Source organism: Prosopis cineraria, unplaced genomic scaffold (genome assembly GCF_029017545.1).
Source record: "Prosopis cineraria cultivar Desert tree isolate PC_DT_omini unplaced genomic scaffold, ASM2901754v1 PC5, whole genome shotgun sequence".
NCBI lineage: Eukaryota > Viridiplantae > Streptophyta > Magnoliopsida > Fabales > Fabaceae > Prosopis > Prosopis cineraria.
The window spans coordinates 39751166-39776707 of NW_026555336.1; the positions used below are offsets into that span (position 1 = coordinate 39751166).

The following is a 25542-nucleotide window of genomic DNA, read 5'->3' on the forward strand; positions in this document are numbered from 1 at the left end:
GCCCTCGTTGTTAGCTTATAGGGGTAGTTTTCATGGTTTGTCCAATCTTAGTACACTTGCTTGGGATGATATAACAGCTCAACAAGCTCTAAAGAACGTATTATGTAATAGTTTAAAGTTTTCAAAACTCAAAACCCTCTTACGAGATATAGTAAGCGATTACCTTGGACATTTTATAGACCTTTTATGGATCCAATCAAATATCAATTATTTTGATCCACAGGGATAAATTGCCTTAGGGTAAGAACTATTTGCTTGGTATACTTTAGGTTGATATTAATCGCAAATGTTAATCAAATTATGATTTAGCACAGGATGATTATTGAGTAATGACACACCAAATAGGTGATGCTTGAAGTCTTAAAGAATAAGGTAAAGGCTGTTAAAGGAGATTTCCTAGAAGAAAGAGGCATGGATAAGAAGGGGTATTGGATCACCTAGGTTTGAAAGCTCAGTAAGTGAATGGTTGGCAAATCCAAAGTAGGCCCTTGATTCAGGGCACCCATGGGCCATGGGTAGTCATTCATTAGAAAGACAACTTTCATTATTTCATTTGATTGGTAGAATTGAGAACGTAATACTTGGATGGCTTCTTGGTTGCAAAACTTAGGCAATGACCTTATTACATCATCACCTACAATGATAATGTATGACTAGCAATCTCAAATTTTGTTTTTCACCATCAACAGGGAAAGTCATGCTACAATAGCATAGATAATTCCTTAATGTTTAGCTAACATGCATTTCTGTTTTCATTCTTTCCATCTTTGTCTTACTAAGCAAGATGGAACATAAGGACATTAAACTCCTCCCTTTGTTTTTTATTCTTCCTCTCTCCATAGGTTGCCCATGGGATCAAATAACTAGTAAACTGCCACAGTTGCATAAATTGCAAGACAATTTCTAGACTTTGTGGGAGTCGTTGCTCTTAATAAGAGGGACATGGCAGTGCTTGTCATGGACGGACATTGCTCTTAAGTACTTGGGTAGAAGCCCATTGCAAGTCTCAATGGAAATTGAAGAATCATCTTGCTACTCGTGTAGTTTTGGAAAAACTTAAACGTAAACGTGCTCATTTGCTTAGGGATGGAGAAAATCACGTGATGCTTGTAATGTGTGTGTAATGTAATGTCAATTTGTCACCAATAGAAATTGAATTTAGCAAAAAGGGTTAGTATTTTATAATGTGATTAGGTTCAAATTCTCATTAAGAAAGGCACTAGTATCTGTTAATATTTTGAACACGATTACTTTAATAAAAAAATATTTGTAAGTAACCAAGAAATTTTTGCCAACAAAGAATTGAGATCCATTTATCCTTTCACAATTTTTTAACTGCCGTCAATTGTTTGACCGCTCATGGATGACTTGATCTTGATCGTGCAATGAAAACTATTTATGTTCCACAAATATAAGTACATCAATGTCAATTAATTTAAATTTCATCAAGTTGTTTTTGTATAACTAATGAAGCATGTCACTTATTTTTCATATTAATACGATCACTTTCAAAATTTGCCAGCATTATACAGGTTCAAGCTCAATAGGCAGAGTTTGCTATATGTGCACTTTATATTTTAATTTTAAATGAAAATTAATAATTTTTCACGTCACCAGATGAAGTGCTTAAAATTTTTAAAAAAAGAAATGGATGGAACATCTCGGTCGGCAACCGCGAGAAGCGCTCGCGGTTTAGGCTCGACTTTTCTCATAAAGCAATCCGTTGTCAACTGGAAGAAAACACTTGTAAGCTAAAACAAAACAAGCGAGTGTCGAAGACGTGCGAAACGGTATTAAAATCCTCCTTCTCAAGAGCGTAATCCTATCGCTCATCGTTTCAGTGCGCACTAACTCTCTTGCTGCAACGCGACGCATCCAAGTTACACTTGTCCTCTTTGCTTCCATCTCCACCATAAATTCCACATCTGTTTCATTTTTTGCGTCTCTGAAATCTGAGGTTCTGCAATTCTTCTTGTTCAGGAAGCCATGGTGCTCTTCAAGGTTACTCGTGTAGACACTAAGCCTATCGACGGCCAGAAGCCTGGTACCTCTGGTCTCCGTAAGAAGGTTGCCTTCTACTTTTCTCTTTTTATATATTCTCCCATTCTCCATTTCCCGCGCCACTCCTTTCTGTTGTTTCTGATCCAACCTCTTCTTTAAGTTGATCTTCTCTGTTCGATCGTTTGATTACTGAATCTTTCGTCGTTCGATGTATTTTTACTTTGGTTTTTCTTGTTTTGAGAGTTGAATTTGCTAGATCATTCTTGGATTTGAAATCTTATCATTCGGATCTCTTTGTGATCTTGCTGATTCGATCTGGTAGCTAGCTGCTGGCCTGCGGCTGATGTTAAAGCGTGGTTTCAATCATGATTAGATCAACACTTAGCTGTGGACGTACAAACCAATGTCTGTGTGTTGAATATGACTTATTAACTGATGTTCTTATCACATTTGATACTGTTCCCTCTTTCGTATGCTACCCTGTTCTTCAAAACTCCAATTATTGTTTCATTATAAAATTATTTTATGATTTTGTTTCTGTGGAAGTTCTTTTCTTTTCTTCTTTTTTCCTCCCTTCAACTTTTGACTGTAAAGAAGCTAAGTGGATGTTTGTAGACGCAGCTTCAACTATACTGTACTTTAGTCTGTTCTGTGATGGTTTATACACACACACACACACATATATTTACTGCATTGTTTACAAATGATTCAATGTATTTAGCTAAGTCTGGCTTTTTTATACTAAGTCACCAAACTAAAGTCTTAAACTGCAAGGCGTTAGGTCTTCTACTAATGCAGACACGGTGTATGTGCATATTTCTTTGTGTCAAAATAACATGGCCATTTAATAACAATCTAATCCCCCCCCCCCGGTAATTTGAATCGTTACTAGGGGAATAACCAGATTTTAAAATATTTTTCCTGTTATAAGTTGTGACATCACTGGCACGTGAATTGTTCCATCTTTTTCCATACTTTGTTGTTTGATGATTTTAATAGTTTAGTTGGCGGTCTTTTCAGGTGAAAGTTTTCCAGGAACCTCATTACTTGCACAATTTTGTTCAAGCAACATTCAACGCTTTAACAGCAGAAAAAGTTAGAGGTAGCCTCATACTCAATCAAGAGCATGCCTTATTTTGCTTTTAACTTGTAATGGCCATGTTTTATATCCTTCTGATGCAATATTTTATGAGATTAGTCAAATATATGAGAGTTATAAACCTTGATTTTTGCTCTTTATGTCCTGAAGAGTTTGCTTTGCCTTGTTTAAATGTTGCCTTCATAATGCCATATTAGAAAAATGTATAAGCTTTGTTGCTCTGTGGAACCGAATGCTATGTTTTTCTATTATTGTGGTGGTACACCAAATTGTTTTACATAACTGATAGTGATGAATCTCTATATGAAAAAAAGTGACAAAGTTTACACTTTCTGGTTTTTTAAATAAATGGTGCGACTTGAGATATTTTGTTCAGTGCTATTTTTCCTTTTGCTTGTTTCCCTTGCATGTTTTAAGTTTTTTGTGTATACTGTATGCAAGCATGCAGGTGCTACGCTGGTTGTATCTGGTGATGGTCGTTATTTTTCAAAGGAAGCTATTCAGGTACCCTTTAGCCAGTAGCCACATGCACGCACATATTAATTTCCTAATATATGCAGTGGAATGCATTAGATTCATCTCTTGCTATATAAACTTTATGGGTCTATTATTTTAATATTGAATTCTAACTTGTGTCAATATCATTTAGTGAATTACTGATGATTTTGATGAATTTATAGATCATTATTAAAATGTCAGCAGCAAATGGAGTAAGACGTGTTTGGGTTGGTCAAAATGGATTGCTTTCAACTCCTGCTGTATCTGCTGTTATACGTGAGAGAGTTGGAGCTGATGTAAGTTATCTGTCTATAATTTGCATATGCTTATCCTTTCTTATTCTTTTAAAAGGGAATGTTTATGATTTTTTGATGACATACGAATATAATTAACAATATGTTTCCTTGACTCAAATCCTACCTTATGGATCCAAAACTCTATTCTTTATAACAGGGATCCAGGGCAACTGGTGCATTTATATTGACTGCAAGTCATAATCCTGGTGGCCCTGATGAGGTGGGTACTGCCATATGTTCTTTATAATCCATCTACTAATGAAATTTATATTACTGATTCTGATTATATTTGGCTCTGCGATCCAATATTGAAGCTTGTTACTATCTGATGATGTGAAATTTATTCTGTAGCTTGACTGCTTAAATTTATTTTAGGTTAAGTGCTTGTTCTATTTTCTGGATGAGAGCTTTTGGTTCTTCTTAGAATTCTGTATTTTTTTCTTTTGATTATGTAAATAATTTTAATATACGGTGATTGATGAGGCCATGGGTGCCAAGGGCAATAATGGCGGGCAGTGGTAGTTGAGGTGGCAGCAGCACTGAGTTAAAGCACCAAAAGAAAATTTTTCTATGCCTATTTAAAGGAAAATTTTCTTTTGAAGTATAATTTAGATTGTTGGAAATATTTTCCAATAGAAATTTTCTTTTCCATAAAAAAATAAAAGAGGTAAATGTTCATGCTAGAAAAGTATCTAAGGAAATCAATTCTTGTGAAATAAACAGATATAAAAGGGTTTGCTTCCTTGGTGAATTAATTTTCCTTTCTTGACAGATGATTGAGAACCTTTACCGTTGCAATTTATCTTGGCTATCAACAAAGTTAAGATCAATTGCATGCTAAAAGGTTAATGCATGAATAGATATTTCTAAAGCTTGCATTGAGAAGTAATCATTAATAAAATGATTCAGAAGATCTTGTATTCTTGTTTGTTACCATGGTGGAAACTTGTTCGATGTAACGTTAACTCTGGATCTTCATTTGGTTTTGATAACACAGGATTTTGGGATTAAATATAACATGGAAAATGGAGGACCAGCTCCAGAGGGAATTACTGACAAGATCTATGAGAACACTAAAACAATTAAGGAGTACTTCATTGCTGAAGATCTGCCTGATGTAATGTTCCAAACCAGTTTTCCAATGTTCCTTCTATATTTTTACTAAGACTGCTGTGTGTTTGCCTTACCTGGACAATGGTGCCAATTCTTGATTTGTTTGCTCAGGTGGATATTGCTACAACAGGTGTTACAAACCTCACAGGCCCTGAAGGACAATTTGATGTTGACGTTTTTGATTCAGCAAGTGATTATGTAAAATTGATGAAGTAAGATTTATCTATAGGATCCACATCTTACTTGCTCGTCTTATATATGAAGGCATTATTGCATGATATTATGTTATTATGCCACTTGGCCCAGAAAATTTTCACAATTTGGAAGGAACAAAATGTCAGAACAATCACTTATGTGCTGCAAAACTTGACTCTAATTAATTTTTATGCTCGTTCTGTTTGTTGATTATCAAGTTGCGCTGGTTTAATTTATTGGTCTGCAGTCCTTACAATTGATAATCTTAATTTTCATGGAATAGTTAAACATTCTGACCGTACTATGTTTGCATTTTTTTGGTTCTTTATTAACCTCAATTTACAATTTCACAGGTCAATTTTTGATTTCGAGTCCATCAGGAAACTACTATCATCTCCCAAATTCACATTCTGGTATATTTTGTGGATGAATTCATCTAAGCATGTGAATAAAATAATCTTCTTGGTTTATTTGTTATATTTCCCCTCTTGAAAAAGTTCTTTGATTTGTTGAAGTTACGACGCCCTACATGGTGTTGCTGGAGCTTATGCAAAACGTATTTTTGTGGAAGAACTTGGCGCACAAGAAAGCTCTTTACTCAACTGTACACCAAAGGTCCTACTTTGTTGTTGACAAATTCCGCGAACCAGAGCAAAACCTTATAAAAGCTCAAGTTTTTAACTTTTGTGAATGATTTTTGTTTTAATACAGGAAGACTTTGGAGGAGGGCATCCAGATCCCAATTTGACGTATGCAAAGGAGTTGGTTAACCGCATGGGATTGGGAAAATCAGACCCGCAAGGTGAGCCCCCAGAGTTTGGTGCTGCTGCTGATGGTGATGCAGATCGTAACATGATACTTGGTAAAAGGTAGGCAGTAGTGACCTTGGTTAATCATATATTCAGATCTTATAATTCAGCTTGTAATTTATGTCATGTACCTTTTTTTTTTGGTTAGGTTTTTTGTTACCCCGTCAGATTCAGTTGCCATCATTGCTGCAAATGCTGTTGAGGCTATACCTTACTTTTCTGGTGGCTTAAAAGGTGTTGCCAGGTAGTTTTTGATTCCTCTCTCTCAGACACTCACTCACTCTCTCACACACACTCACTCTCTCTTTCTGTGAATATGCCTGTAAGTATATGCCATACGTGCACTTGTAGAATGTGGATATTGGTAGGGTTTAAAATTTTGTATTCTTAAAATAATTGATTCTGTGGTAACTAATTGGTTGTTGCAAAATTACAAGGTTGATTCTAATATTTATCGTTCTTAGTGGAAAAATGGCATGTCTAATTTATAAATAAGAAACCAAGGCTACATTGATTTAGCATGCCTGCAAGTTTTTTTTTGAAAGAAACTCACCATTAGAAGTAAGATCGTTTTAGCAAATATGACAGTGGATATTTTGGTTAATCAAGTGGATGAAAGCTTCTTGTGAAGATATATTGCCGCCTCACTTACCAAGTATTCTGGATCTGCTATTTTTATTATTGCGCATTTTATACTATAAGCTCAAGCTGAATATTCAAATTTGTCAGTTATCTACTTGCCAAGTGCGGTAGGCATTTCTAGATTTAAATAATTGTCAAAACATGAAGTGCTCTTTTTCTGTTATCTCAAGCATGGTTGATCTTGTGCATTTCAATTGATTTTATTTACTACCATTTTATTTTAACGGCCATCATGAGTTCATAGACAGTCCAATTGACTAAGCGTTCAGGGCCTGTTTAACTAGGATAGACTGGGAGCGTATTTACTTTGCTGTTCAGAGAGAGTAGTGAATACGAAATTTTTGAACTAAAACAGTTATATACCGCTAGACGTGATTTGTCTAGAAATTTAAGAAAGAAAATTTGTGATAATCTCCAGGACATAGGATATTAAAAGTTGATCCAAAGCGACTATAAACCCATCAACATTATTTTCTTGCTTTAAAAGCTCCCCAAAAGGTGTATATTAAAAGTTGATCCAAAGCCACTATAAACCCATCAACATTATTTTCTTGCTTTAAAAGCTCCCTGAAAGGTGTGCTGGCTGCAGATGGGAAAAGGTCATGATTTGTGGTCGGTTGGACTTGTTCAATTATGGAAGTTATCATTCTTTTTTCTGAGTAATTTACTGTATAAAGTTGTAAAGTTAGCTTTCCTTAAGAAGCACTGCGTTAAAGAACTATATGTGGCAATTTCTGGATCTGAGTGTACTTCTAGCAACTTGAGGTTGATTACTTAAAGTTTGTGCCAAGTGAATGTGTTGGAATTATTAGTTTATGCTACGATACTCTCACTGTTGGAAATGCTGGCCAAAATTTTTGCTTTATTACGTGTATAACATTTTGGGCTATGTGTTTTATAGGAGTATGCCAACCTCTGCTGCCCTGGATGTTGTAGCCCAACACCTGAAGTTGAAATTTTTTGAGGTACACTGTCACTCCATGCTTGAAATTGGTAAATCTTTGTTTGGGGTAATTAGACGGACATTTTTCTGGGACTTATAACCAATTATAGTTCTATATTTCTTCTTCAAAGCCAGGTTCCCACAGGCTGGAAGTTCTTTGGTAATTTAATGGATGCTGGGTCATGTTCAATTTGTGGTGAAGAAAGTTTTGGAACTGGCAAGTATCTGCTGTTGGCTTAACTAGACCATTCTATGACTTCCAATAATTTTCAAACCTTGTTCTATTGCATAATGATTTCATTTTGTTTGTAAATAGGTTCCGACCATATTCGTGAGAAAGATGGAATATGGGCAGTTTTGGCCTGGCTATCTATCCTCGCTTATAAAAATAAAGATAATCTTGGCGGGGACAAGCTTGTAACAGTTGAAGACATTGTTCGCAAGCATTGGGCTGCCTATGGGCGTCATTATTATACTAGATATGATTATGAAGTATGCTACAATTGCATTTGTTGTACACTTTTGTAATCCATCTCACATATCACTAAACCTGTTCTTTGTTCCTTTTTTCTTAAAAAAAAAAAAAAAGAATGTCGATGCAGGTGCAGCAACGGAACTGATGGTATATTTGGTCAAACTGCAATCGTCTCTTTCTGAAGTCAATCAGTATGTAACTTATTTTTTTGGTCCATAGTATGTTAATTTTTAAAATTCATTTTCCTGTGAATTTGTCTTCATATTTTTCCCGTGTTATAAGTTACTGTCAATTCATCTTAGCATGATGCGATATTTTTTGATCTCATGTTTTGTGTTTAAAAATTGGTTTTATTTCTATACTATTTATTTCCCGTGCTGCTAATCCTTAGTTTTTTCTTAGATATGTTGCGTTTCTCACTAAGACGAGCACATGCCTAAGCATGATAGTTTCTTCACGAAGAAGTTTTCTCTAATCTTATTAGTGCTTGAAAATTGTTGTCTACTTTTAAGTCATGTGAATCATATTTATCTACTTCAATAAAATTTGAAGTATGTGCACTAAAATTCTTAGAAATGTTCTTTCGCAAAAAATAAATAAATAAATAAATAAATAAAGAAAAATAAATAAAACCTTCGTAAAAGAGCCTCACAGTTGAATGATTGAGAGCAGGAGATGAGGCAAGATCCTTTGTCAATCTCTAAATATGCATCTGTTATGGCAATAAAATGTCAGGTTTGTTGAAACTTAAGAGTTAAGTAGGAAATCAGATATTTGATGGAAATTAGACTTGAATCTGTACTATTTACCTGTGTTTTTAAAATTAATCATTGAAAAATTGTGGTCTGAATAATTTCATTCTCTGTCTCTTTAGGATAGTCAAGGGAGCAAGGTCAGATGTGTCAAACGTTGTCCGTGCTGATGAATTTGAATACAAAGATCCTGTCGATGGTTCCATATCATCACATCAGGGCATACGATATTTGTTTGAGGATGGATCTCGATTGGTAAGTTGACTTCTGAAATATTTCTTACTGTTTTGGGAGAATGAACATCAAGTGTACTTGCAGAATTGTCCATGATAGACAAGTTGTCATGAATGTATTTTGCCTTGAACTTATATGTTCAATTCATCCGCCACTTGCAAGGAATCTTTGCATCTATAATATAAGATCTTCAGGAATTTATAATGTTCACGAGTCATAAATTATGCGTCTCCCCTTAGACTTTGTACAGAGCATAGGCCTCGTATCCTGTTTGAATGTGAATCATAAATAATCACTGTAGCATGGGCCTCCCCTTAGACTTTGTACACAGCATAGGACTCTTCTTTATCCTTGCTTGTTGCCTGCTAATCCATCTGGAAATGAGACAGAATACTTTAAATATTCCTTTGCCTCTCACTATTACGATGCTTAATTACTTTATTCCTTTCCGGTGTCTTCAAATGCAACTAGGTTTTCCGCCTATCTGGAACTGGATCAGTGGGTGCTACTATTCGTCTGTACATTGAGCAATATGAGAAGGATTCATCGAAAACTGGGAGACTTTCACAAGAAGCGCTTGCTCCTCTTGTAAGTTTTTTTATTGCGCCTTTTCTTTTTCAGTAACTTAGGGTGTGTTTGGTTTAAGAGGATGGTTTTAATATTATCTTATTTGGTTTTGTTGGAACATAGGGAGGGTAATAATTAATTTACTATTATATTCTTATATATTAGTTTAAAAATTTTATAATTGTTCCTTGTAAAAAATAATTTTACACCTCAATTTAAATTAAATGATTTTTTAAAAATTCACTCTCATCATATCATATTATCAATATGTGAATAAAAAAAATTAAACAAATAATTATAATGATAACAATTTTTTATTAAAAAAACAACTCCTTAAATATGCAATAAAATATAATGAATTGTAATTTTTTTTTAAATTCAATAAGATCAGTTGAGATTTGGGAGTGAAGCACAATCTGATATGGAGAGTTTTTTTTAACTATGGATATACTTAGAATGTTAAAAAATAAATAAGAGCAAAATAGTTAAAAAAAAAATTCAATTTGGAGAGGAGTAATATGAGGGAAGGAGAGGGAAGGGATTATTTTGGCTCCCCTTCTCTTTAAAATTTCTCAACCAAATGAGGGAAGGGGAACATCTTCCCTTCCTTCCGCTCCTTCTTTCCAAAACCTCCCAACCAAATACATCCTTAATTATTTCTCCTTTTGTAATGTTTCTTTTCTTTTTTTTTTTTGGCATTTATTTATTTATTTAGTACTGGCGTTGTGAAGGACTGAACCAAGACCTTTCGCAAACTATCAAAACCACTAGCGCATATACTTGAAATTTTGATTAAAATTCGTCATTGAACTGTTTGCAAACCTTGACTGAGCGCAAATTGTGTGAACAGGTGGAGGTTGCATTGAAACTTTCAAAGATGCAAGAATTCACCGGGCGATCAGCTCCCACTGTCATTACATGAATGCACACAGCTGAAGTCTGAAGATGGGCCAGATCTATTTACCAGTCTTCTCTCTTACTCGAGTTTAATCCAGTCTTAACCCCGTGAGAAGGAAAAGCCATCGTTTATGGTTTTGTTGTGATTCAGTGTTTCCACAAAGTTACTTTAAATTTTGACGTGCTAAATAAAATCTTGCGGATGTTGGCCAAAACAATAAAATAAAATCTTGTAGATACAATACAATGTGTTGTTAAAACTGAAGCAGATGGTCTGATAGGTTCAACTGCCACCCACTGAACAAAATGATTTGATTCAATCAGTTGAATTAATCTGGCATTTAAATTAGGTTGCCTCAATTGAATTAGCCAGTTTTGAGAGAACTGGTTTTAATTTGAAAATTGATTTCGAGTCAACTCAGTTCAAAGTAAAAAAAAAAAAAAGAAGTTTAAGTGAAGTTGTTTAGATTCATAATTTTTTTTTTCTAATCACTAATTTTTTCTTTTTCTCTTCTCTAATCTCTAATCTCTTTTTCATAGTTCAAGTTAAATCTCTAACTTCTCTTCCAACTTTTGCCTCTAGCTCTAAAGATTTAACATTTGGCATCAAGACTGGAAACTTGTAAGTCATGACATGATGGCATGCCTCAAACTTCAGCATTTTCTTTCAAGATTACAAGCTTATGCTGATATGTTTTTACCTTTAGCTCCAACAATTCAAGCATCTAACTTTTGAAATCGAGATTTCGAGTACTATTGACAAATTAATATTTTATTTATATAGTTGCACATATAAATATTATTTTTTATTTAATTTTTATGTTATTGGTTTGATTGTCGGTCTCACCGGTTAGATTATAAAAATCACAACCCGTTGTTCTTTTCGATTCAATGTTTGGTCCGAGTTTTAAAATACTAATACATGCTCTGAATATATTGCTTCCTTGTCGTCAGTGACGTCTCTCCTTGTTGCTTTCTCTTTTCTTTTTTGAATGGCAATATTTCACTAGCTTGCTCTTTTAATTTTATTTATAAATTACTTTTAACATGTTTTATCAGTACTAAAAATAATTTTAAAATTTATTAACTCTATCTTAAAATTTAATAAATTTTTAATTTTGCCCTTATTATATATAAATATTTTAATTATATATTTTCTTTCTTCAACATTTAATAAAGTGTAAAAAAATTAATGATAAAATTTTTATAACGTAATTTATAAATAAAAATATATATAGATATTTTTTGGTGTGGTATAAATAGGATCGTGGGAGTATAATTTACGGCTATGAAGTCAGGTTACTTTTTTGAGTGTTTTGAGAACCGGACAGACTCTGGTGGGACCGTCGATCGTTCATGAAGGCGGCTCGGTTTGGACCATTAACCCGCTCTGGCAGTTGATCCATTTCAGGCCGTCTCGGACCGAGCGGTTCTTAGACAACCAGATTGAACCATCAACTCGAAATTGTTTTTGCGTGACCCGGGTGGGTCATCTAAAGACTCTGGGGAAAAAAGTAAAAAACACAGGGAAGAGATGGATAGAGGAGATGAAAATAAAAAAAAGCAGAAATTCAAAGAAAAAACCAAGAAAATAAAACATTTTACAGCGAACCATCATTCTCAGCATATTTTCCTTGATACAAAACCACCAGATCTGCTTTAAGATTGTTAGCTTCGACGAAAATTAGACAGTTGGAAGTGAGACCTGTGCAGCTGCGAAGAAATAACGGAAGAAGACGACGACGAACGGAGCCAAAAAATAGACTGAATGGATTAGGTTTTTGTCAGTTGGACTGAAGAAATAGGAATGTCAACTCATTACCCATTCTCTTTTGTCGTGTCATATTCATTTAATATATATATATATATATATATATAACTAGAATCGCAAAGGGGATCCTGAAAATGACATATGTTTTTAATACAATTTTGATTGATGTATTCATTTTAATTTTTTAAATATAAATAAAATTATTTTTTAAAAAAATTTCTATATTATTTAAACTTTTTATTAATCCACTTATTTATAATTTATAATTTTAATTTTAATTTTGATTTTGAAAGTATAAATTTTATTAACTTATTTATTTATAATCTTAAATATTTAATACTAAATTTAAGAGAATAAAAAAATTATTTGTACCTTCCTCATCTTCAAAAATTCCTCTACTATCCAAACTTTACAACTCCTAACATATAATTTTAAATATTTTCTGTTTTGAAAATTTCATAAAATTTGAGATTTTAATTTTAAACACTTTTATGAATAAATTTAAATTTAATTTTTAAACATTGTCCCTATGTAATTTTGCTTTATTTATTTTTTATTTTTAAATTTTTAAATATAAAGAAAACTACCTCACTTCCTAAATATTTACATTATCTCAACTTTCTATTAACTTATTTATTTGTAATTTTAAATTTTTAATGTAAATAATAATGAAATAATGTATATGCTCCTCATTTCCAAAAATCTCTCCACTATCCAGTTTATCAAAAAAAAAAAAAAAACTCTCTACTATCTAAATTGACCAACTTTTAACTCATAATTTTAAATTTCAATTTAAAAAATTTTGTGTTTTAAAAATTTTGAAATTTTAATTTTAATTTTAAAAATTTTACAAAAAACTCATAATTTAAAATTTTTATTTCCAAAATATTAGTATACTTTTAATTTTAATTACTCATAATTTAAAATAAACATTAAATTACCCCACCCTTAAATATTTCTACATTATCTCAATTTGTCAAGCCACGTTTTAAATTTAAAGTTGAATTTTATTTTTTTATATTAACACTAACTTGTCAAACATGGGTAGTGTAGTTACATAAGATAGGGTAGTTGCAAAATGAGCTATTAAATGGGTCGGTTGTCACTTTTTTTAATGTTGTGCAAATTATAAATTTATAACTATCATATTCTCTTTATAACTCTTGCAATTTGAAGGCTGCAAACCTTCCTTTCTGGAATTAAAGATAGAGACTAGCCATTTATATATGTTGGAAGGTAAAATTTTTAATTTGAATTCTCAAAATTCTCTCTTATTTCATTAAACATGATTTGTTTTTGACTCTCAATGATTTTGATTTTCTTTGCAAGTAAAGTTTGTTTTGAGATCTCCTCCTACGACAAAACATAAACGAAAGATAATTTACAAAATTTATTGTGAATTTTAACCATTCTCCTTTGAAACAATATGAAAAATTTCCTAACTATAATTACTGTTGATGCAATGAAGCTGGAGTTGAAGATAATGAAAAAAGTGCACAAGCTTTGTCACATGAATGTGAGTCTTGCTTATTCTCTAATTTTGTTTTTGTCCTTTTAATTATAAGCTTGAAGATATGGACTTGAATCATCATTTTTACAAACTTTGTTTATGTGCTTCTTTTGTTTACGTGTTATTTAAGTAATTTTTAGCTTTGCATTCTGGTTTTTAAGATAGAAAAATAAATAAAAAATTTGCATATTTCACCAAAAAGGGAAAATAAAGAAATGGAATTTTTTTTATATTAGAAATATGCGTTCTCCTTTATTGTCCCTTTTTAAATTTATCTTTAAATATTGTCTGTCTTATCCATTCCTTCAAAATCATCAAACTATCTGTAATTACTTTTTTCATAACCACATTTCAATGTTTGTCATTTCCTTTCTGTAATTTGGTTGTTTTTTTATCATAAAATCTCTAACTTGATGAAATATAATGTTATTTGAGTTAAAAGGAATTTGGTTCTTTAAGTAATTGTATAGCTTTCAATTTTTAATGAGACATTGTATTGGGTCACGTTGAATATGAGTATAAATTATTTTTTTATAGCAACTAAAATGTCAATATGCCTCTAGAGTTCATATCCATATATATATATATATATATATATTTATAGAGTTTGTAGGTAAGAAATTGTTGTTCGAGGTATCCTTTCTTAGGGAGACTGCTTCATCATACCTTGTGATCAATATAAACGTTCTCTATTTATAGAATCCATAACAATATTTGTTCAATGTTCTTATCAATTTTTTCTTTTAACTAATGAATATTCAATTCACTACATCTAGATTAAATTATTCTTTTGATGCTTAATTTCTTAATTACACTATACCTCATCATGCATGTTAATGGTGTATGTTCTCATGAATTAATAAAACATTACTTTGGATATGAACCAACAACACCATTTCCTACTTACTAATCTCTTATCTTCTACATGTACATGTTACATTGTTCCACGATGTCCTCCACTCCTCTTTAAAATGTGTAGCACCTAGGAGTTTTTGCAAATTGAATATGAAGGTGTAAATTTTTAAAGCTTATTATCAAATGACAAGCATGGATAAAACATTTCATTTGAAGAAAATGAGCATGCACTTGCCACCACTACTATTTCCAACAATGCTAAAAGAAAATTCAAATGGAGCTAGTCGATTAGCAATGTGTTTCTATGTTTTCATGTTTTAGTGTTTCTACTAATATTTCTTTGTTTTTGAGAATTTAGAGTTAAAAGTTTAAGATTCTTTTTCTTTTTTCTAACAAAGTTTAGGATTCAAACATTTTCTTTGTCTACGGTTCGTCCCTAGCATGTGTAAACAATATTTTTTATTATAACATATTTATAATGATGTTCTTCCCTACTTTGTGCCAACCATTTCCATATCATACAATGGTCACAAAAAAACTGAATTGCCCATTTTTTTTAATTATAAGCTATTTCATGCATTAAAATATGGGATAGCACATTTCGTTTTTAAGCATCAATAAAGTTAGGACTCTTTCTCTTGAAAAATTTTTTTATATTATTTGATAAGTTTTAAATGCTAGAGTTTCCTCACTCTTATGTAGGTTATATTAAAAACAATTAGTGAGAGCAAAATAACACCAAAGAACATACAATAATAAAAGCATGTTTGTGAGAGAGAGAGTATATATATATATATAAAGTTATTTAGATATTAACAAAAAAGTTACCTTCACTTTATAACATCTTAAATTTTTAATTTTTTAATCATCATTTTTTTCACATCCCGTGTATTTTACGGGCTACATACTAGTTAACCAATATAGAATGAGACAGTGGAAGAGAGGGGAATATGAAATAAAAGAAAGGGATAAAAATTATTTTTTATCAGCCAACATAAAGAGGTTTCAGAAAGAAGGTTCTAAATCGATATTATTTTGATTTTCTTATGAGATTCCTTTGTTATTTATGCAAAATGGTGAGAAGAAAAAATTTACTAAAATATTATTTTTAAGTAAGCTAAGAATTAATTATAAATTTTTTATAATTATAAGTGAATATTTTCATTTAAATATAAATTAATTTTATATTTCTTATATGTATATTATTTAAAAAATTAAATTAACATGACCAGTTGAACCACCCATGCCCTGCACCTCGCAAACTTTGCTACTAACAAATTGGTAAAACTATTAGCTTCCCTGTACACAAATCTGAAGAACTATCTGAGATAACCCATCTTCTTAACCTTACCCTGGGGCCTTTTTTTTTAATGTAATCTTCGAATCTTGGATCAGGTCTTCAAAATTAGCATCTTGATATATGGATGTCTTGACCTTTTTTTTTTTTTTTTGAGGGGTAAAGTTGTGGCCTGATGACCAAGACTATATTGATAACAAACTGAATTTGAATTGATATAAAGCGTAAATATGAGAAAAAATCCTGCCCACACAATCACAAACCTCTTGTTTTCAAACTTGTCCATAGCATAGATTCTCACCACTTGGGTTTAGTTCAATGCTGTCATGAAATGGATTTGAATTTTGTTGTTTTTTCTTTTTCATTAAATATATAATACGGATAATTGATTGAAGCCAAGGCCCCCAAAAAAGAATTATCAGAAATAAAAGGTGGGTCATGCAGCTCTCAACTCAAAACATCTAAGCTTGCTCATAACGTCACAAACCTCTCAACTACCTTCATTTTCCTTCTCCTTCTTTCTGCAATAATCCCTCATTATTCTGAGCCAGAGGTACTACTCAGTTTCACAAGTTGCTTGCATGGAGCAGCTGGCCATTGCAAACGACAGACAGGTGAGTTGACTTGCCAATTTGATTGTGGTTAACATCAACTACAGGACCACGAATGCACCAACCATAATTGGATAATATAATTAATCTTAGCTTAAACCCTTCTCCTCATAATACCTTGATCAACTAATTAATCGCACGTTTAGTTAAACTCCGATAACACATGCATCAACCATGTTTAGTTCAACCTTCCTCAAGTCCACTAGCTTTATAAGTATGAACTACTTTCAGGAAGAAGTGCTTAAACATAGAAATTTAAATTTTACATATGCATTAAAAACATATTTTCATAAGTATAATTTAAAATATTCAAAACCGAATGAAACAAAATCAGATGCTAGCTTCAGAGAAGTCTAGGCAGGAGGCACAATTGCACAAGGCTCTCGTTATAAAAAAAAAAAAAAAGACTTTTAGAGATGGTAAAAAAATCTTTAATGACAAAAAACTTTTGATAGCAACAAATGTTGCTTGTTAAAAATATACATTTGATAATGATTATATTTGTCACAGTCAAAAAATTATTAACGATGAGACTTTTAATAAAAAAAATTTAATGACAAGAAGTTACTGCAGAAAACTTTTAATGACACCTATCGAGTTATTTGTGGCAATTTTTTATATATCGCTAAAGTAATTGTTATTATTATTTTTTTCGTAATGTCTGGTTATGAAAGCAGGAACGAAGAGAGAATATACAATCATATTATTAATTATTATATGATAATTTTCGCATATATTTCTCTACAACTTGATTCACATTCAAGGATTACTTTTCCCCAAAAAATAACTTATATTACAAGTTTACGATACATTTTCCTGTCATGTATAAATCTTTCTCCCATGTGGTTTGACAAATTAACACTCCCTCCGTAGTCCGTACACAATAAAGACACGAAGAAACACAAAGAAAGTTCAGCACCCTCCTGAACCGTCTATGTACATTTCAACGAACCCCAACATCACAACAGTCATAAATCGTAACATAACTACGTGACAATTTCCCTCCTTTCTTATCTTCACAGGTCCACGCACAGTCACTATCCTTTCTTCCTCTTCTCTTTTTCTAATAATAACCCACCAAGGACCATGCCCTCCTCCACCACAACTGCTTCCATCTTCTCCCTCATAACCCTGCTTCGAACGGTACACCGGTGCCGGCAATCCACGACTCACCAGCCAGAAAATTCCCCACTGTGAACTTTCCGGCCTCCGTGGGACTCGTGATCACATGAAACCCTGGCCATTTCACCCTCCGCCAGTGGCGGCTCCGCCTCCAGTATTCATATATTCACCGTAATATAGAGTCTTCAGGGCGAAGCTCCCGCTCCACGGCATCCACCCCGCCGGGTCTATCACCCTCACACCCGCCGTCCAGGCTGCTCTTCATGACCACCGTCCTCGAGTATTCCTTCCACGGCCTTCCTAGAAGGTCTTGAACGAGCTCTGCACCGGCTCATCTCCGATGACGCAATCACGCTGCAGCCGTGGAGAATAATGCCGGTGTTCTCGTTTGGGTCGGATCTCCCCTGTGCCGTCACTGTGTTCTGCTGGTTGCTCATTGGCCTCCTCACGTAGATGTTGCAGTTCTGGAGGATAGCAACGGCGTCGCCGAAGATGAAGTCCACGGTGCCATAGATATCGCAGTTACGGTAGAATTGGCGCTGTGAGTAGACGTATAAGGTGTCTTGGTAGCCCTTGAAGCTGCACCGGTAGAACACTGAGTGGTCGGCGCCGGAGCGAAAGCCACCGCCTGGTGCTTCCCAGGCCCGGCGGTGTTCTCGAAGGTTATATCTCGGGCGATGAAGTTGTCTCCAGAAACAGCTATAACAATCAAAGAGATTTTCTTCAAGTGAGCTCTTGAAAAATTAATAGCAGATTTATTTCCTATTTCGAAATATCAAATATTATTTGTTTGGTATTTTCTTTTTCAGCTGTTGTTTCACCTGATAAGAAATTAAAAAGTTACAAAAGTCACTTGTTTTGATGAACTTTAGACAATTCATGTTGCCCAAAAGTAGTACTTCTTAGTCCCATTCTTTATGTGGGACCAAGTGATGATCATATTCAATTCCTCATTATTTAACTTCGCTTATAGAACTATTTTTTTCTGGCCTGGCAGGATTAATTTGTTTCTTAATATAATATATTTCTGCCTAAATATTACCCAATGTCAATAACATGAAATTGATGGAATACACACACACACACACTCATATATGAGCAGCTGTGTGTGTGTACTGACGAATGGCCTGGATTTAATTTATACATTTTGAATTTTATAATGATTTCTAAATAAATTTTAATATTTGATCATAAATGATTAAATTTAAATACAAATCTTGTTTAAATTATAATTAAAATTACAAAAAAAAAACTCCAGAGAGAATTCGAATATTTCTATTAAGATAACAGTAAAATCTAGAGAGTCATAAATTTTGTCATTACAGAGAATTCAAGTATTTATTAAGCTGATTACTGTTCCTTCGAGTTATAATGTTATATAATAAGACTTACCAAAAGTAGCGGAACGAAAAGTGGTGGTTTTCTTGAGCATCCTTGTTAGCCGAAACGACGGTAACACCAATCCCATCTCCCACGATCATCAGGTTCTTCATTGTCCTCTTTATCACTACGTTCTCTTCATACACACCCCCCTTTACGTGCACCACCACTCTCCTCCCTCCGCCGCCGCTCAACTTACTCGCCGCCTCCACGCCCTCCGTTATCGTCTTATAGTCCCCACTCCCGTCCTTCGCCACCACAACATCAGCCTCCGCCACAGCAAGAAGCCTCCTATCCGAGCTCGAAACCCACTCGGGGAATCCCTCGAACAACAACTTTCTCCCCTCGACTATTAATTTGTTCTTTTGATAACGACGACGACGACGACGTGGACATGGCACTGGTAATGGCTAAGGAATTGCTGATCAACTTGGACAAGTTAGTGAGCATATCTGGGAGGACGTTGAGGTGTGCGTCAAGGTTGAAGTCAAGGAAGCCATTTTGGCAAGTTTGGTGTTGGCAATGGAGGCACTTAACCAGGTGAGCCCTATCGTTAAAATCCTTGAGCTCGCAACGGAGCGGTTCAGCTGGAAAACGGTGTCTTCATAGAGCTCTAGGCAATCTGTCCAGGCCAACTTGGCTCGCTTGTCTGTGAAGTGACTGTCGAGTTTCATGGCATAGACAAGCTTGTGAGCTTCAATGGCTTGGTCAAGAGTGACCTTGAGAGCCATATCATGGAAGGAAGAAGAAGAAGATAAAGTTGAGAGTGTATCGGTGGTCATGTAGTGGTTGCACACAAGAGGGTATGGAGTATGGAGGCATGATACGATGCTTCGGTACCATGCAGAAGGACGAAAGAGTACATCATCAGAATCATGGGAGCTATGGAACAGTTCAAGACAAGCTTGTCCACAGCCTCCGCCACAGCAAGAAGCCTCCTATCCGAGCTCGAAACCCACTCGGGAATCCCTCGAACAACAACTTTCTCCCTCGACTATTAATTTGTTCTTTTGATAACGACGACGACGACGACGTGGACATGGCACTGGTAATGGCTAAGGAATTGCTGATCAACTTGGACAAGTTAGTGAGCATATCTGGGAGGACGTTGAGGTGTGCGTCAAGGTTGAAGTCAAGGAAGCCATTTGGCAAGTTTGGTGGTTGGCAATGGAGGCACTTAACCAGGTGAGCCTATCGTTAAAATCCTTGGAGCTCGCAACGGAGCGGTTCAGCTGGAAAACGGTGTCTTCATAGAGCTCTAGGCAATCTGTCCAGGCCAACTTGGCTCGCTTTCTGTGAAGTGACTGTCGAGTTTCATGGCATAGAAAGCTGTGAGCTTCAATGGCTTGGTCAAGAGTGACCTTGAGAGCCATATCATGGAAGGAAGAAGAAGAGATAAAGTTGAGAGGTATCGGTGGTATGTAGTGGTTGCACACAAGAGGGTATGGAGTATGGAGGCATGCTAACGATGCTTCGGTACCATGCAGAAGGACGAAAGAGTACATCATCAGAATCATGGGAGCTATGGAACAGTTCAAGACAAGCTTGTCCATGTTGATATATTCGGGGAGCAAGATGCTTTGTTTGAAACTAAAATGGCAAGATATAGAGTAATTAATAAGAGAGGGTTTTCTCTTTGGGATTGCTTGTGAATGAAGAAACAAGTGGCGTTCTATTTATAGGCCGTGACTTGGTTTTTGGTAGGTCGTGCGTGTGTGTATCTACCAAGCTAATACTCCCTGTTATATTAGAGAGAGATTTGATTATTTCACAATTTAGGTGAGTGTGAAATCAATATCAACATCAACATATAATTTAAAAAACCAATTTTTATGTAATAAAATTCTCTTTTGATTAATTTATGTGACAGATACTAGTTTAGCTCATAGGTCAAGGATTTTGGAATTCCTTACTTGGCCTTTTTCTTTTATTGTTTTTAATCAAAGAGTCGCTTACTTTTCTAAGCACTGCCACTAATTCAATGTCTTCGCAACGTACGTGTGACTTTGAGTAAAATGAGAAAAGAACAAAACACACCCCAAAAAAAATAAAAAAAGGATTCCTTCAATTCGATATTCCTCAGCTACATCTCAGCAGTCAAATCTGATCTATTCAAATGATCAAAATCTCATGAAGATACATATCACATGGTGTTTAAAAATGCATGCCAACAATTTATTGTATTACCTCTAAGCCTATTTACTTACTCTAAAAAATAATCCTCTTTTTCATAAATAGGCCTAACTTGTAGAGACTACAGTTATTCTGTTTAAATTTGGCTTGGACTGTTTAATAAAAAGGTCAGGCTTAAACTTATAATTTAGGCTAAGCCTGTTTAATTAAAATCTGATTTAGACTTGATCTATTTTCACTCTTAGGTGATCTTTCAAAATATTTTCTTTACTCTTTAAAATAAGTTGTTGCCATTTTTAAAAAGCCATATAATGTGTGCATTGATTGAAATTTTGATCATTTGAATAAATCAGATTTGGTTGTTGAGAGACACTGAGGTAATTTGATATTCTATTATAAGTAATTTGATAATTCTTTTTTTTTAAAAAAAAATCGCAGATATTAATAGGAGGCGCTATATACCAACTTACTATGTGGAAGACAAATGACCTTTCCGGGTGGAAGTGTTTAAAAATGAATCTGGAAGAAGTTACCAGGCTTAGTTAATAAAAGCCTTTGATTAGGGGTTTTATAGTTTCCAAATTATATGGTTCTGGGTGGCTATCTATCCAGGGACCATGCACGTAAACGTTTACGTGAAAATAATATATATCCACGGCAGAGTGTTGAAGCTATAGGATTACGTTACACATCCAATTATCCATCAACTCAAGAGAGCGAAAGGAACGGAATCTGGTGGGTTTTCCATGAAGATGATGGAGATGACGATACATCGATATGAAATTAAACTTTATGGGTTTAATTAAATAACTAATTAGTAAGCCAGGCCACTAGATGATGTGTAGGTGACGTGCGTAATCCATTTCAGAAGAAGATGGGAGTGACGGATGATACATGCAAGCATGGTCCTTGAATGCCTTGTTCTCTTTCAAGACTGTAGTAAACAACCTCCTCTCGTGGCTCTTATTCTTTGATTTGATCCCCTCCAATCTCCTCCACTTAATTCTTCAATCCCACTTTTTAATCATATATCATGAATTTATGAAAATAATAAAAAACACTACGTACAAAATTACAATTCAAATTAAAGTTGATAATATTGAGGAAGGAAAATTAATTAGGTGACCACGTATTGGGATTAGGGTGCGGTGCGGTACGTGTCAAGGAAATGAATGGATGACAAAGCAGAGCGGCTGATATAATAAATTGAATTATTTAACTAAGCTGGCTTCATGGCCACGCAGTGCATGTTATGCGAAATGAGAACCATATACTCAGTTTCAAAAACACGTCGGCCTAATGATATTTGACTCGTGAAGCTATAATGGCGTTTCCATTACGTGTTGCCGTTTTCGCTTTGTTTCATTGATTTGGTGAAAAAAAGTCGTGCATGACCCTTTCTCTGAAGTCCCTCCTCCATTTCCCTTCTTTACTTGGAAAATTTAAAACCTCTCATCGCCTTAACTGATCTTCTCCAAATTCGCCGTCTATTTCACTTCTTGTCATGCCACGTGTCTCCTGTTACTTGCTCTTATCTGACTTTTTCTTTTTCGGAGTGTAATTAACTTTACGCTGTCCACGCGTTGCTGTCAATTAAGCATCAAACCTCTCATCACTATCCTTACCTTCTTAATGCATGTCATTCATGGGTTCATCCAAAAGTATAATAACCATTACTACTACTGCAAGTTGCCCACATCCCTAATTAAACGTATGTGAATAGTTTCGCCCCATATGAAAATTGAATCTTTCAACAGATCAAAACAGTGGTTCAATGAATTTACCGTGGTTGAAATAGAATTGACTGAATTATGATTAAAATAGTATAATTTAATAAAATATATAAAAAATATTCATATATAATCCTCATAGGGTAATGTTTAAATAAAAAAGACATATTAATTACCAGGTAATGGAATATTCAGGTATAAATCACATATAATTTAACAAATAAATTTTCTGAAGCATAAATTTGATGTGCTGCTATTTCTTTTCTTTTTTCTTTTTTTAACTCAAAATGATGTGAAGCTTAGTAAGCAAAGGGGAAAAATAAAATGCAACTCGATTGACTCATTCAAAACTCTTGACTAAGTTGGCTAGAGGACTAATTCGCTGATTCATTATTGGTCTGTCCGGCCAATCCAAATTAAATTTCAGTACCATGGTTCTATACCAATTTAGCCTTCACTTCTTAAAAAACTTGATTATATGCGTTGCAGTCACGTTAACTAATCTGTGTACACGTATACATGCATACATATGGGGGTGAGTGTCTTTGTCGAATTTGGAAAAGGATATTTTTTTTTCCAAGCCAACTTTTACGAATGGACAGGCAGGTGCAGCAGCACCATATAAATATGTATCTGATATGATCTTCATCTTTATTTCGTTTAATTATATATATATATATATATATATCCACAACTAAAGCTTATAATATTACAAGTAGATAACTTACACAACTACTTCACATGACGTCTACACATATAAATGTTAACAACTACGAAACCATGCGTACACTACGACCCCATCGAAGCTTGCTGGGGCGGTGCTCTAATTGTAATGTTCGATTAATCAAGCGAACAGCACCGTCTTTTTATCCGCCCATTCTACTAAATCATTATGGAAGAAAACTTGACATACTAAATAATTACACAAATATTGAAACATGTAAAATATACGACTCATGATGACATTGTCACTTAAGTATTCAATGACCATAGAATTCACATTGTTTTATATGATACGTATGATCAAATAAAAAATGGAGTAACGTAACGACATAAAGGTCAGTAATTTTTTAGTGATGAAAGATACGTACGATTAATCTCTATCATCGGCCGCTCCAAATGCAGCTTCAGATTTGCTTTCATGATGCTTTCATTTTCTGCAATAATGTTTCTCCCCACTGCAATTTCATGGTCGTTATTCAACTTTTCTTCTCCTTATCGTACCTTTCTAATACTAATTAATCAATTATACATATTAGCTGGAATCCACATCCATTTATGCTTCATCTTCACCTCCAATTTCAGCTGTCTTCCCCACCATCATAATAACGATGTCAGAATAATTCAGCAACACCACCTAAAAGATTCCAATGTTGCACGCCTAAAATTTCATATATATTATAGTTTATAAATTAAAATATTAATTCATTATCAACAAGAGCATGGCCACCCACCAAAGAATTATTATTCCCGAGTTTTACTTTTTCTTTTAGAAAATGACACGCTTTGGTTTCATGCTGCAGAGTTATGCTCCCTTGAATATTCTTTAATTCTTCATTCCATTGGAATTATTCTCCCCCTTTCAAACCTCTAATAATAATTATCGCTTCGGTATTGGTTTATCAAAAAGTGGAAGAGTGAAGTTTTCCTTCTACTTCCTTCTTTTGTCACAGATGAGTCTGTTATTATAATTATGTGAGCATTGAGGGGATATTCTATAACTAATAGCTACATCTTTTAAAGAAATATGGAGGGAGTCAAAGAAAAGATTGCTACATCTTTTAATTCAAGATCAAATCTGGTATCTGGCCTGTCTGAACCGTGACTACTCATTGCTTCAGCATATGTAAGCCTGGGAAAAGGATTTGGCAACTCAACTATTTCAAGAAAAACCTGCAACAAACACTTCCTATTTACACCCAGAACAAGAGCATATATTTAAGGTAATCAGCTAATTTAAAAGACAATCACTATCTAGTGCCCTAAACAATTTTCCAGTGCTCAGATTCGTATATAACAGCTCTCAATCACTCATATAGGTGGGAATACGGGCGGGCTCGGCCCTTAAGAGCCTAGGCCCTTAAGCTTGATTATCTATTTTTAGTCCCTTTTTCAAAGTCCGACCCTTATGTAAAGGGCTCAGGATTGGGCCCGAAAGCCCTGTTAAAAAATAAAAAATTAAAATAAAATAAATATTATAAATTAATTAAAATATTTTGAAATTAAAAAATTAAAATCCATACAATATTTTAAAAATTAAACAACATATTTAGAAATCTAAACAACACACATTCATCAATCAAAACCCAAATTCTCTTTATCCTCATCATCTGTAAATAAAACATTAGATCTCTTGAATGTAAGTGTACTTGTTGAAGAATGAAGATGGAGGTGGAAATTCAATGTCAATTACTTTTACAATTTCTTCTTCATCATCTACAATAAATATTGATCAAATTGTGTCATTATCAATCAAATATATTTATGTATGTGTGTATATATATATAAAATAATCAGGTTATTAGGGCTTGGAGGGCCTCTCGGGCCCAAGCCCCTTTTCACAGGACTTATTAAAATCCATTCGGGCTTGAAAATTATTTTTTTTCAAAGGA

At 34.0% G+C, this 25542-nt stretch overlaps 2 protein-coding genes across 3 annotated transcripts; one reads left to right on the forward strand and one right to left on the reverse strand.

Annotated features, from left to right (window-relative positions):
* The first annotated feature begins 1728 nt into the window (after window positions 1-1728).
* On the forward strand, window positions 1729-10870 carry LOC129311357 (phosphoglucomutase, cytoplasmic-like). 2 transcript variants are annotated; one of them, XM_054953620.1, is made up of 19 exons: window positions 1729-1790; window positions 1981-2067; window positions 3022-3103; window positions 3549-3604; window positions 3781-3894; window positions 4052-4114; window positions 4892-5011; window positions 5119-5219; window positions 5556-5615; window positions 5718-5817; window positions 5914-6071; window positions 6160-6255; window positions 7555-7618; window positions 7732-7813; window positions 7913-8088; window positions 8186-8262; window positions 8946-9078; window positions 9529-9645; window positions 10475-10870. In XM_054953620.1, the coding sequence occupies exons 2-19, from the start codon at window positions 1987-1989 to the stop codon at window positions 10544-10546; spliced, it is 1752 nt and encodes a 583-aa protein (XP_054809595.1). In that variant the 5' UTR covers window positions 1729-1790; window positions 1981-1986; the 3' UTR covers window positions 10547-10870. The 2 variants fall into 2 exon arrangements, with proteins under 2 accessions (XP_054809595.1, XP_054809594.1); XM_054953619.1 differs by having other exon boundaries at window positions 1742-1879.
* A 6428-nt stretch (window positions 10871-17298) lies between these two features.
* Window positions 17299-20754, reverse strand: LOC129311871 (pectinesterase). The gene is given in 11 exon segments (XM_054954340.1): window positions 17299-17822; window positions 17825-17921; window positions 17923-17993; window positions 17996-18019; window positions 18022-18306; window positions 18309-18386; window positions 19080-19108; window positions 19110-19408; window positions 19410-19582; window positions 19585-19898; window positions 20535-20754. Coding segments are annotated over 11 exon segments (1590 nt in total). The 5' UTR covers window positions 20621-20754; the 3' UTR covers window positions 17299-17688.
* Between the last annotated feature and the right edge of the window lie 4788 nt (window positions 20755-25542).

Coding starts and splice junctions, on each gene's coding strand:
- LOC129311357 (XM_054953620.1), top strand. CDS start 1,987: ATGGTGCTCTTCAAGGTTACTCGTGTAGACACTAAGCCTATCGACGGC. Junction 3,104..3,548: donor AACAGCAGAAAAAGTTAGAG/GTAGCCTCATAC, acceptor GCAAGCATGCAG/GTGCTACGCTGGTTGTATCT. Junction 8,089..8,185: donor ATACTAGATATGATTATGAA/GTATGCTACAAT, acceptor AAAAAAAAAAAG/AATGTCGATGCAGGTGCAGC.